Genomic DNA, 13,625 nt, shown 5'->3' on the forward strand with positions numbered 1-13,625 from the left:
ATTCAATATTTATTCACGTTTATTTTGGAACAGGGAGACCAGATAAGGGAGTAAGTTTATCAAACGCAAACATGGTCCAAAACGGGGTCTCTCTTTGTGTGCGTCAACACAGATGACTCTTGTATCTTTTACATGATCTGGAAAAAAGAAAAGGGAAAAAAAAATGATCAACCATCAATGTTTAAAAATTCTGTGCAAAGAAATATTGCTTTCTTACACGTATTTCATCCTTACCGAGTTCATCCAGTCAATGTAGGCAGACACACGGGTGAAGACGGTGGGTTTCTTGGGGTAGTTGCATCCATAACCGGACACAAAGCTGGCGATACCGTGCACGTAGTATTTGCCGCTAACCTGGCAGTTCAGAGGACCACCAGAGTCGCCCTGAGAGAAGCAAGATAAAGGAAAGGTCATGTTAGAGACGCACGGATGAGAACACATGTGCGAAATAAGTGGAATAAGTCACGTTAATGTCTAGAGCAGGGGTGTCAAATGTGCGGCCCGCGGGCCTCATGCGGCCCGAGAGAGGTTTTCATGCGGCCCGCGAGAAGTTTCCAACGCAAAAACCGAAATGTTAATTTACTAAAAAGGAAGGCATAAATAATTGCCATGGATCGCAGCATATCCGATAATATATTTCTTCTACAAATCCATCGTTATTCCACAAAGAGAGCAGTTTTCGACATTTTTTTAGTTTTCTAGAATGCATTTGCTGATTTTATTTCTTTGTAGACGGTCGTTTATTTTTATTAACTGACTAACTGACTACTATATATTTTCGCAGGAAAAATATCACTGCTAAAAAAGATGATAGAAGATATTTATTCTGAGAATTTCAGTTTTGAATACAAGGATAGTGACAAAGTAAACAGTTAAAAGAGAAGTGCTGATTTTTCGTCACACTGGCGTAAATATCCGTGCCAATTTTTAAAAATAAATTCACTTAATTGTACTAGAAAAATCTCTAAATCACAAAGAAACACTCTCGGATGTAATAAGAAAGATCCTATAAAAAAGCGAAATATAAAAAAAACATACTTGTTTCTGTTTATCTTTGTAAAATGATATTAAAAGCATCTTACATAATAATATTACAAAAAATCGAAAAATTTCAAGAAAAGATCCTGAAGAAATATATTTTACATAATTAGAGTGTTAGCAAAGTGCATATTTCCTTTAAAATTAACTAAACTGATATTGAATTAGATAACAATATTAAAAAAAAAAGAATTAGAAAAAAAAAAATTCACACCGTTTTTGTTATTTTCAGCGTGCGGCCCTCGAGAAAAAAATTGGTCAAATCCGGCCCGCCATGCAAAATGAGTGTGACACCCCTGGTCTAGAGAGATAGTTTTCTTTCTTGCGAGAGAAGACTCACATTGCATCCAGCCTCAGCACCGCCGCCTCCGCACACCATGGTGGTCCTCACAGAGCCGCCCCACCAGTCACTCCTGCTGCAGGTTTTGTGGTCCACCACGGGCAGGTAGGCCTGCTTGAGCTGAGCAGAAAGGGGGCCACCAGCTACAGGTGTAGGGGAAGCAAGGTGGAAGGACGGCACACATTCAGCTTCAGAGGAGAGATTCAGGTTCGATACTGGCAACGATCTCTAAGATCAACTTACTGGAGGTGCGGCCCCATCCGGTGACGTAGCAGAGGTTGTCGTGGGGCAGAATCTGGCCGTTGGGAGGCAGAGAGGCCAGCTGGACGTAAGTGTTCAGCTTGGCGGGAGAAGTCAGTTTCAGCAGAGCAATGTCATACCTGACATAAGGGGGAAGCACAAACTGTCTTTGTAAAGATGCTGGATTCTTCCATTGGACGTTTTTGGCTGAAGCTTAAGCTCCCAAAACCTTGCCGTCACATTCAGATGCCTCGTGTGTTTATAATAATTACATTTGACTTGCAATAAAAGCACTGCATTTTTAAAATACAAGACTTATAAAAACAGCATAACAGCTTTAAAAAGAAGAAAAAATCAATCTTCACCCATTGGACAATCTGCTTGCATCCCAGTTGGGGTGGATATAAACACGGCTGACACCAATGATCTGCTCTCTGCCGCTTTCCACGTAGATATCGTGTTCACCGAGAACGACGCGCCACGACCTATTACTGCAAGAACAAAGGAAAACCATTATATTCAATACACCCACAGCCTAGCGTCGCTGTATAAAAACAGAAACTAAGCACTGCTTTGTTGATTTATTTATTTATTTTTGATTCATTTCTATTGATTTGCCTTTCTAATCTAGTTAAATAACTTATTCTTGCAACGGTTATAAATTAGCTTGGTGAGAAGTCTTCTGGTTGACATTTAGAGGCAGTGAAATAAATCCTGCATCAGTGTTGTGATAAGAGCTGGCTGGAGATATATGAGTCAAAGCAATCAAAGAAGAAATGTGCATAAATAAAGCATGCACAGCTGAGAAATATGGTGTCTAAGTAGTGAATCATTATGATACCTGTCCACGCAGTGAGCAGCGGTCATAACCCAGCCTGTCTTAACCAGGCTTCCTCCGCAAGTGTGGTAGTAGCTGCTGCCAGATCTGTACTGAAGAGAGATCTGAAGGAAAGAAAACAATAAGCTTCACTCGTCTGACATGACTCGGTTTGGTTTTCCTTTTATTCTCAGCACATAACCCAAAACAAAACATGAATGTAGCCGCAGACAGTACAGTACCTGCCAGGGCCAGGAGTTGGGGCTGGCCACCTCGCCTCCCACAACCCTCTCGTCCATGTTCATCAGGTGCCTGGGCTGAGCTTCCAGCTCACCCAGTACTGGGTACGTAAGAAAAACCAAGAAAAAAAGCCCATTTTAACACGGATTTCCAAAAACGATGTATATTTCTGGAGGAGGAAATTTAATTTAATTTATTTTATTTAATAGGGACAATGCAGGTTTACATGTGATCACATTCACTCATTACAAACAAGCCAATGTGACTGATGTTCTGCATACAGAGATTATAGCTATTGCTAGTTTCCATCTCCTGTCCCTAGTTAGGCTTTTAGTAAAAGAAAACGAAAGAAAGGAGAAAAAGAATACAAAAATACATTCAATTTTCAACATGCAAAGCTATATCCTATTTACAATTCTCAGCTTGCAAGAGAGCACCCTATTAGCGGTTACAGGTGATTAAAAATGCGTACATTTCTGATTTTGCTTCAACCAGTCTTTGACATTTTTAGTAAAAACCTTAAAATCTTGAGTTGTTTTTATCTCAGTTGGCATAAGAAAATGCTTCTGGGAGCAAGAACTCAGTGGAAGAGCAAATTATTTGGAGCTCCATGAGCAGGAAGAAAAGTGACTGAGAATGTGAAAAGACAAACATTGATCAATTATATTTACACGGCGTAACATTTTTTGGTCATTTTCTTACCCAGGGCTGCGAGACTTGTCAACACCAGAAACCTCAGCATGTTTACGTCGGATCCAAACCTTTCAGAGAAGGAACACTTTTCTGTGACTTTTATACCTGAACTTCACCTTGAACAGATGTGGAAAAATGAGGCTGTTCCTTTTCCTACGACAAATGCCAAGTATGCACCTGTGGTTTGTCTCACACTCTGTTATCACTTCCAGTAAAAAAACACGCCTCTCACTCCTTTAGGCCAGGATTTAAAACGTCTCTGAGGAAGGTTTAGCACCGGATGAAACACATAAAATCCTCACTGCTATTCTAGTATGAAATCTCAAAAAGGACAGTTGATATTTGCATCAAAACGTAATTAAATGTCCTTTTTGAACCCTGGTGAATTGTACAGGATTAGGAATTTTTTTTTTTTTGTGTTTCACTCATAGTGACATGTACAGTCTTATTTGCTCAGGAGTCAATATAATATAAGTTGTAAAAACAATATCCCATGCACACTCACACACACTTATTTTTTGTCTTTATTCTTTATTATTTATATATTGCATTATTAGTTTGCCATCACTTTTGTGTAGTTTTACTTTCTGTTTTTTGTATGTTAATCTTGACATGAAATTTTAATATCTTCGGTGGAGGCTTCAAATAAGCCCATTGGGTTTTTTGTCTCTTCCTGCACCTATAGTGTTTATCATTGATATTTCCTGTATATTTTTTAAAAAACTGTGCAAAACAATAAACTAAAACTAAAAGGTTTAGCTGTGAGGGCAGAACTGTTATGTTACTCGAAATAAAACTTGGATCATGGTGATAAGGCATATTTTGGAAACTAAAGTAAGTGACATTTTACAAACTTGAAAAACTGAGGACTCAATATATTTATTAAAGAAAACATTTCTAAAGTCAGAAACATCAGGAAAGGTTTGGAGAAGCAGCTTTGAGTTTGAATAACTCTCTATCTGACTCTTTAAACAAGATAACAGTGTTTACTCAAGAAAGTTCTCTCTTATTACTCTCACAACAGAAAAAAAAAAGGAAAAACAAACAGAGCAGTGACTGGAAGAAATACCTAAATCTGTCTACAAAGTCCTCCAATTGAGTTATAGTTTCACAGACCATTATTGTAATTTACGGAGGCCGTACAGTGTTTCGGTCCGACACTAGAGGGGACTAAAGACTTACAAACACATGACCAACAAACATCTCTTGGCTCGGACGCATCAGGACACATCAGGACACTTACCCAGTTTCTCCTGGGACGTTTTATTTCAACGCGTGATCCTCCACATATATATATATATATATATATATTTGTACTTGTACATTCCCAGCCAGAGAGCATTTTAAATCCAGTGTGAGAACTGGCTTAAGAGAGATTTCTCTGCTCCACTTTATTCTGACATTGAAAAGTAAATCATGTGGATTACTAGAGGAATTTTTCCCTCTTTGTACAAAAATATCTTTCTTCTGTGCCAAAAAAATAAATAAATATAAAAAAAGTAGCATAATACTTTTCTTATAAAGCTACTTAGTAGTTCTTAACTGGTGACACTGATGGTTTCAACAATAGTTTTGCAGACAATGGAAGTGCCTCAGATGTCCATCTTTGGTAAAAGGCTCCTTAATTAGACAGGAAAGTCATTAAAAGTGTATGGATTTTGGATTATTGCCTTATCGGGCTATTAAAGAGATAGCTGTGTTGACTGGTAATTGAGCTGGCCCCCGGACGGAAAGAGAAAAGGTCCCCATGCTGCAAGACTTCCTGAACAACAGGCCTTCCCATTATTTTCTCGTAGAGCATCGTCGCCCCCCCCTCCTCCCCTGAACTTTTTCTTGTACTACTACCAAGCTTTTCTCGCAGAAGCATAAATCAAACTGCGAGATCAAAGACAGGAAGTGCCGGGGATGTGTTAATTAAAGATGTTTTTTCTTGATAGTGCTTCCCCCTCATTAATGAACAGTCGATTTGGTTCCCATAAAGAGGTCTCTCACATGCAGCTAGGAAATTGAGGTTTGGAAAAAGGAAAGAAAAAAAAAAAAAAAATTAATGGCATGCACTGATTGGGTCTGATAGAAAGTCATGGAGGGTTATCACAGGGAAAATGTTGATTGTGCTAATGTGACACTGTTTGAAAAACTGTTACTGCAGTGCCGCTACGAGATTTAAACCACATTCAAATTTGAACTATTAATGATATTCACGTACTGTACACTAGCCTTCAAGCATTATTATTATCAGTAACTTGGTCGATGAAGCTGCAAACACAAAACTCATATAAATATTGTCACAGTGGACTTCTAAAAATAGAAAAAGAAAAAAAAAACGTTTCTGACTACGCATCCGGCTGTGACTGACAAACATCTGCATTCATTTAGTGTTTGTTTCTGCTGCAGAGTACGTGCATGTTCAGTATTCGGTCTCTTTACTGTGTCTGGCTGATGTTTATAGCTACAGTGATGTAGCACCGTGAGTTTTTAGGGCTTTGTCAATGAAAATAACTGCCTACTGCTGCTAAATGAGGTTGACGTAAGTGTTTTAAGAACTATGGAATTTATTATTTAGCTGCTATTTGTTGCTGAAACACAAAATAACTTTTTTGAAAGTTTTTTTCACCATCTTTTACACAACCTTAACTTGCATGGCTGCCAATAAACCATATTTTCTAAAGGACTTAGTGGAATATAGTTCAGAAGATGTTAATTCTATAAGAGCCAGCTGTTTCTTTTATATCCTCAGTTACAGTAACTGCAGTGTTTTCTGAACGCCTCTATCACGCCGCGCTTGATGAACTTTTGGAGGGCGGGGAATCGACACCAGTTCTATTTTGCTTGGCACCTTGTTTCAATCGCCAGTTATAATTTATTCCTATATTTTTATTGGCAGGCGGTAGTCCTGTAGAAGCAGCACAGAAGCATGTAAAACTGCAGCTCTTGTGTTGTAACAAATGCTATATAAATAGAATTGAATTAAATTCTGGTCAGTATTTCGCAATCGGTGGTTTAAGAGAACAAAACATTTCCTGGAACTGAAGCTTTTACAAGAGGTCATGCTTGCTTTCACTTGCTTTCTCTCTCTTGTTTGCCATCTTGGGGCTTAGCCAGTATAAACAAACACAAAAGGGCTTTGCATCGCAACACAATTATAAATTAATTAAAAGCACTGCTATACCAATTTTAACAAGCAGATAAAGAAAGGGTCTTAATGAAAATCTGATGTTTTTCAAAAATAGCTCATAACAAAGTCATAGATATCAGATAAGTCAATCTTAAAAGTGTTGCCATTTTCATTGACGGTTAGTGAATGAACTGAGATATCAACTTCAAATGCAAAGAGTTCACAAACAAATTCTGCACATCAAATTTAATGCCTAATCCACTCATTTCTAATAAATAACTGCCTATTTGGTAAATATTGTTCCTTCAATTCTTTGTCCATTAACATACGGTTGTATTACAGTTTATTTACCATTTATGGCCCTTCAAGTCTTCATGTAAGCGTTTGCAACATTTACACTGAGGTTCAGTTTTTTTAATAGATAGCCAGTCTGATCTCCTTCTGTTGGAGTCGCGCAAAATGTCAAGTTGTGAATGGTGTTAACTGAATTTGAAATGTAATGAATTTGAAAAGACCACGTCCCCACAGGGCATTGCGTCATCCTCTGCAAAGATTCAGGGTAAAGATCTCCTGCAAACCTGCAATATTTCTGCATGTGTAATGTTTACAGCATCAAACTAAAATTAAAATACTCTGAATTCGCTTAGATCATGATTGTTGTTGCTGGTAAAAACTACTACTTTTACCTTTTTGGGAATTGTTGAACTTTTCTTTTTCCTCTTTCTTTTCAGGAAAGAAAACATGACACCATGTAATGTTTGAGAGACTGCACAACACTGCAGTGTAAACACAGTCCCCAGGGTATTAACACTCCTCCGCGGCTGGCCAGGGAAATGTGGTATATGCATCAATGCTGCCATGAGCCCTGCTGGGTGACAGCTGTGAAACTGATCCACTGGGCTGTTTGCAACCTTTAATTGCAATTATACCAAAGTGAAAACAATCAATACATCCTCTGAATACCTCCCCACCTCTTTGTCTTTCATGTGTCCCGACCAGCTCATTTTTCTCTCCATGCGGTTGCTTCCCTCCTTCTCTCTCTCTCTATATGTCTGGGAAAAAAACAGGTGCCATAAAAACGGTGCGTTGATGTGGTTAATGGAGGCGGGAGCGAGATGGTGCAGCAGTAGAAAGATGATCTGCTGTAGATTCGAGGGGCCTCATTGATCCTGTGGAGTGTTGCTCATCTGTCCCCCGTCGTCCAGTGACCACTGCAGGTTTCCCCTTCAGCTTTTGCCTGCTCTTTCCCCCCCCCCTTGGCTCTGCCACGCTGCCAGGTCCCAGTCTGGTGTTGGAGCAGTGATTGGGTCTAGTGGAGTGGAAAAGCAGGCTGCGGCTCCAAACGCACTCCACTGAATGGTGGAGGGAAAAGGGAAGATGATTAAAAACTGACCTAGCGTAGGGCTCCATCCTTGTCACACTGTGTGTTCCAGCACTTGGGTTCATCGCAGAGCCCTAGAGTGTTGATGCCAATTCAAAACTAATTGAAAAAAAGATTAATATATTAATGACTAAAGAAAAATAGGAAATAGAAAAGCACACCCCCCGCCCCCCCCCCCCCCCTCAACCACCCAACCCCACTCCCACTCCCACAATCTTAATGAGAATTGATGATTGAAACATTCTAAGATAAATAAACTAACATTTATATGAATGTGTTTATCACACAGGGACATCTAATTAAAACCACCAACAGCGACGGGGGCTTGTGCAGCTGTTTGGAAAGCATGTTTTTCCTGCACTGCACATTAACTGCATACCTGTCACCGGCTTGCGACATAATTATTCCCAGAGGGAAAGAGGAGAAAATAAGTGCCAACACTAGGTCTAATCGTATGCATGACTGTGGCCTGTGTTATGATGGAAAGTTAGCGGAGAGAAAAATTGATAACTTCTGTAATTTTGAATCAGCAGCTACAGATGTCAGATGCTGCGAATCAAATACACTCGATCAATTGATCATCAGCAACTGTTAGCATCTCTAGACATGGAAAAGCAGATGTTTTCTGGTCATTAAGGTGGGTGTGAACACAATGCCAAAAAGGAAATACATCTACTGATCTTAAAGAGTAGAATAGAATAGAATAGAATAGAATAGGATAGGATAGAATAGAATAGATCACATCACATCCAGAGGTGTCAAGTAACGAAGTACAAATACTTTGTTACCTTATTTAAGTAGAAATTTTGGTTATCTATACTTCACTGGAGTAATTATTTTTCAGACGACTTTTTACTTTTACTCCTTACATTTTCACGCAATTATCTGTACTTTTTACTCCTTACATTTTAAAAACAGCCTCGTTACTCTATTTCATTTCGGCCTTTAAAAAAAACTATCCAGTTAAATTGCTCCATCCGGATAGAGTGAATTTGGTTGTGGTTGTTTCAGATGTTCTTGTCCAGTTTTGTTCTTACATCCGTTCCCTCAGATTCCTGCAACTAAACTTGGATGTACATTCCAATAAAGGTTAGGATAAATGATAACATGCCTCTGAAGTTTGACTTTTTGCACCATTACAATACTTATAGGCAACTAGTCATCATATCTCCTGCTCTCTGAAACACATGTTAATGCTCAATAGTACACATATATGGTTCTTTAATATATTTGCATTATACTAAGATGCATTCATTTTCAATGGCTTTTTCCTTAATGGCTTTTTTCCCCCTTACATTACTTTTACTTTTATACTTTAAGTAGTTTTGAAACCAGTACTTTTATACTTTTACTTGAGTAAAAAACTTGAGTGGATACTTCAACTTCTACAGGAGTATTTTTAAACTCTAGTATCTATACTTCTACCTGAGTAATGAATGTGAATACTTTTGACACCTCTGATCACATCACATCACAATACATTGATTGCTTAACATCAGTAAATCTGGGATGGGTTTAAAAACAATAATTTATCGCACTGAAGATGACAACATTCACAGGGGTGTATGTCCCATGCCATTTCACCACCAAGTTCAGATAGTGTGATGCTCAGAGAAACTGTGCTTCTGCAAGCATTTTTAATGTTTAAGTTCATGTCACTGCAATTACAAAAAGACTGCATAAGTAGCCTATGGCTTGTTTGGGAGGGCTGCCAAGAGAAACACTCTTTTCTCTTTGAAGAAAACATGGCACCATAGCTGAGATTTGCAAACCGCAAGACTTCTATAACAATGCCTCACATGCTATGGCAGGACCTTGGTAGAGTTGTGCATAAATGAATTCTTGCAAGCCTCAGAAAACTAAAACAGTGTCCTCCACAATGGTTCATTAAATACAGAAAAGATTTATCTGATGCTGTGTTTACTTCAGTTTAAGACCTGGTGAGATCTTTACATGACAGTTACAGTGATGAGAAATGCACCTCCACAAATTTATGACATGGCATAAAACGTATAGACTTATAGAGTAATAATGCTGAGTGTTGTTTAATTTATTTTGTTGCATTGCTGCAAACTCATGAAGCGGCACACTCACTAAAATTGCTTAGATGTGGACGCACGATCACACCGTTTTTCATCTCATGCATACTTGACATATAGACTTTCACATTCTCATTTGATGGCACTAAAAATAAACACATTTCCATTGTCAAGAGTGGTTGGGACTTCAGTTGGCTCTCGCTACTGAAATGTAATCTGTCCTAAAGAGCCAAGACTACTATATGAGACAATATCATTGATTCAAGCTCATGCAGCCAGCAAGCTTCTTTTGTTATCCATACAAAGGAGATATCAAGATTATTTATATCCAGAACATTCACCGTGGTTCATTCATGATCTACCCTGAGGCAATAATACAAGCCCACCTGTATAATCCTTATGTGAGACTTGACAATATTGTTTTTAGAATATAAATAATGATCAGTCTAAACTCATTCACTGCACACTCCATGCTTTCCTACACCTACTCTGTGTGGTTAGCAATTAAAAGTCATTACTGGCAATTTCATTTTTAATCATGAATAAAAACCTGTTCTGTTTACATCATAATATCGACTAGGTGTCCGTGTTCTTTAAGGGAAGGGCATTTAGTTATTGAGCACACAGGGAAGCAAACAATATAAACATTCTTATCAAACTCTGGGCTTGAGAGCAAATGAGCACGTTCTCCAAGTGTTGGAGTGTCCCTTTAAGCAGATATCTCAAAAATGCAGGGCACAGGACAATTTACATTATCTGTTCCCTCAAGTATTGCAGAATATTGAACAGCAAACCAATGGAATAAGAAACAAAACCAAAGAGGCTGTGTTGTGGTTTATGGTGAGGTCGGAATGTAAATATTTTATTAGCTGTTAACAAAAAGTCATCATTAGGATTCATTTTCTCCTTAAAGATCATTTAAATGTTTCTTTACACCTCTCACGAAGGAGAAAGCCTATACGCGAGGCACTCACATGGAGTTTCTGTGGTGTCCCATAATCAGGCGTTAGCTACTAACAATAGTCAATCATTCAAATCAGTGTATCCAGAATGAGCTCAAATGTCACCAAATTTGCAATCAGCAGCAATTCTTAGAAGCTTGTTTTGCTCACAAAAGAAATAAGGCAGTAGGATGATGATCACCTTTCCTTTTAAAGTATATGACGTTAACATTTTTCTAATTTATGAAAAATAAGTCTAAAGTTCTCCTCATTACAATCTTTCCAACTGTCTTGTAACCCTGATGTAAATAAAGTCTCAGGCTGTGATTACACAAAGGTTGCTGATGATAATTCACACTTCTTCCAGGTGCAGGGAATCAGTTTTGCAACAGAGACTTGACGTTGTGTTGAATCGGCAATGCTGATGAGCAACTCATGCTCAGATGTAATCAATCGCATTAAAGGAGCATGAGGCACGATTGAAGCAGGATTTATGAAAAAAATGCGTATACGTTTTAAGTTTTCTAGTAATAATGTCAGATGAAGCGTTCCAAACCAAAAAGAATGAGCCCTCTAGTGTATCTCTCCGTTGCCTTGAACAGGCTGTGTGCTGCAAAATGTGCTACAATTCTGGGCCCGAATTTCCCGCGCTGTCCTGCGGATGTGACGTCATGCGCGTTGTCCCCGTTCTCCCGTGCCGGCTTCGCTGTTGGCTGCAGTACCCCCGACGGCCGTCGTGGCGAAGGGTGGCGCTAATGAGTCTCATTTCTTAAAAGGAGCCTCATGCTCCTTTAAGAAGAGCAGAAATGCTGTCAATGAGATGGCATGTGTTTCTCGTTGACAAATTGCCTCTTCAACTTGGTCTGCAGCAACTGGTCACTGATATGAAAGTGGCTTCAGACTGTGTCACTGCACAGACGTATGTCAAGTTTGCCAATCATAAGAATAACCTATTTATGTAACTATGCCATTTGGTGGGTTTCCTCCGGGTACTCCGGTTTCCTCCCACAGTCCAAAAACATGCATGCTAGGTAAATTGATCATTCTAAATTGACCGTAGGTGTGAGTGTGTCTGGTTGTTTGTCTGTATATGTGGCCATGTGATGGACTGGTGACCTGTCCAGGGTGTAACTCCTGCCTCTCGCCTGAAAATAGCTGGGATAGCCTCCAGCAGACCCCCGTGACCCTGCAAAGGATAAAGCGGGTATAGATAATGGATGGATGGATGTAACTATGGCTCTTCCGTGACTAGTTTTGCCATGACGTTGATGTAAAAAGGGACATTTGAGGCAGTTTCTTCATGAATGGGTCTATGAAGGGTTACAAACCTTCCATTCAACAGTCTGAATTGATTTGCTTTTGAAATGTCTGCTGCAGCAGGACCATAATAGCATGTTACAAGGCATGTAGAAACTGCAATTCAAGGCTGTTTATAGTATCTTTAGAGGGAGTAGGCAACTCAGTCAACTGTTTCATAAAGAGCCAGGCTCTGTAATATCAAGGCCTTTCTAATGACCAACTCCCCTGCAGTCGATAAAACTGCCCTTGGCTGATAATGATCATTGCTTACTGAGGTAGTAGGCATTTGAATGGGGTGGAACCTGCACAAACTCATTATCAATTCTAATGACCATCTGTCTATGAAGACCTTGTCTGTCATCCCCTGATGATGTCACCCACTGGACCAGTGTCAAAACAAGAAATGCTTGCTTGGAAGCAGGTTCAGGGTGCGGGTGCAGAAGACACTCAACTCATCGGGACTGACAGGCCCTTGCTCGCTTCGTGTTCTGCCTGCCCGATGACAACTTCAGAGACCTGTCTATGGGACCCCAGAGCGTATTTGCATTCCCTGTCAGACACATTGTCCCACCCAGGACAAAAGCAAATCTGCATGGAGTCAGCTGAAAGGAGAATAGGCCACAAGAGAGAGAAGAGATTGCATAATCTTTCCCTGTGCATAAACCCACACTCTCCACAAGTGTAATCCACATGAATTAATAATAGACAATGACCTTTTTCAAACTATTATGGGCCGCTTGTTTCTCATTGATATTATCCTAAATACGTGCTGACTGGGGCGGGATATGTTCGCTTCGTTGAAGTGTTATATGTAGCGATAAGAAAATAGCGAAGTTGGCAAAACACTCCCTTAAATCCATGCAGCAAAATGACTGCCGCCGAGTCTGTAAACGTCAGTAAAACACACACGGTATACTATTATAACAAAGTCTGAACTATGTACAGTATTTGTAGTTGTGTAGAACTAAATGGTATTTTGTAAAAGTAAAAAAAAAAGTAAAAAGAAGAAAATGTTGTAGATTGAAAAGCCAGCTGTGCTACAACAGATAAGCTGAAAGGAAAAGTGCTGCCTCTATCAACTACAACTATCTAACTCATTAAAATGCTAACAGAGAGAAATAATTATGGTGATGTGACGAGCTGATGTGCATGACGAGCTGAACACGGAAATACGGAGAATTATGGCTAAACAAGCTTCATTTTTCATTTAGATTCCCCCTTTAAAGTCACCTTAGATGCATTCAAGCACCTCGTGACCCAACAAGGATAAAGCAGGTACATGACGCTGATACATGTGTATCGATATAGATTCAATATTCATACATGAAATTTGGTTTGTTATAAAGATGGACATCATACTTGTTGGTACGGATAGGCTTTTGCTTTTGGTTTAAATATAAATACATTTCAGAGAAGCCACATGATGCAATGTTTCAAGTGCATTCAGTACTGCACGCGGTGCATTTTGACTATCCGGAAGGG

The 13,625-nt window shown here is 39.3% G+C and overlaps 1 protein-coding gene across 1 annotated transcript; it reads right to left on the minus strand.

Annotated features, from left to right (window-relative positions):
- Nucleotide 1: 1 nt before the first annotated feature.
- Nucleotides 2–3,516, minus strand: LOC133448355 (elastase-1-like). The gene is made up of 8 exons (XM_061726794.1): nt 3,378–3,516; nt 2,678–2,775; nt 2,460–2,560; nt 1,984–2,109; nt 1,622–1,758; nt 1,379–1,521; nt 235–384; nt 2–137 (listed from the first exon to the last, which is right to left on the minus strand). The coding sequence occupies exons 1-8, from the start codon at nt 3,415–3,417 to the stop codon at nt 129–131; spliced, it is 804 nt and encodes a 267-aa protein (XP_061582778.1). The 5' UTR covers nt 3,418–3,516; the 3' UTR covers nt 2–128.
- Between the last annotated feature and the right edge of the window lie 10,109 nt (nt 3,517–13,625).

The sequence above is a fragment of the Cololabis saira genome, chromosome 8 (assembly GCF_033807715.1).
Source record: "Cololabis saira isolate AMF1-May2022 chromosome 8, fColSai1.1, whole genome shotgun sequence".
In the NCBI taxonomy this organism is placed as follows: domain Eukaryota; kingdom Metazoa; phylum Chordata; class Actinopteri; order Beloniformes; family Belonidae; genus Cololabis; species Cololabis saira.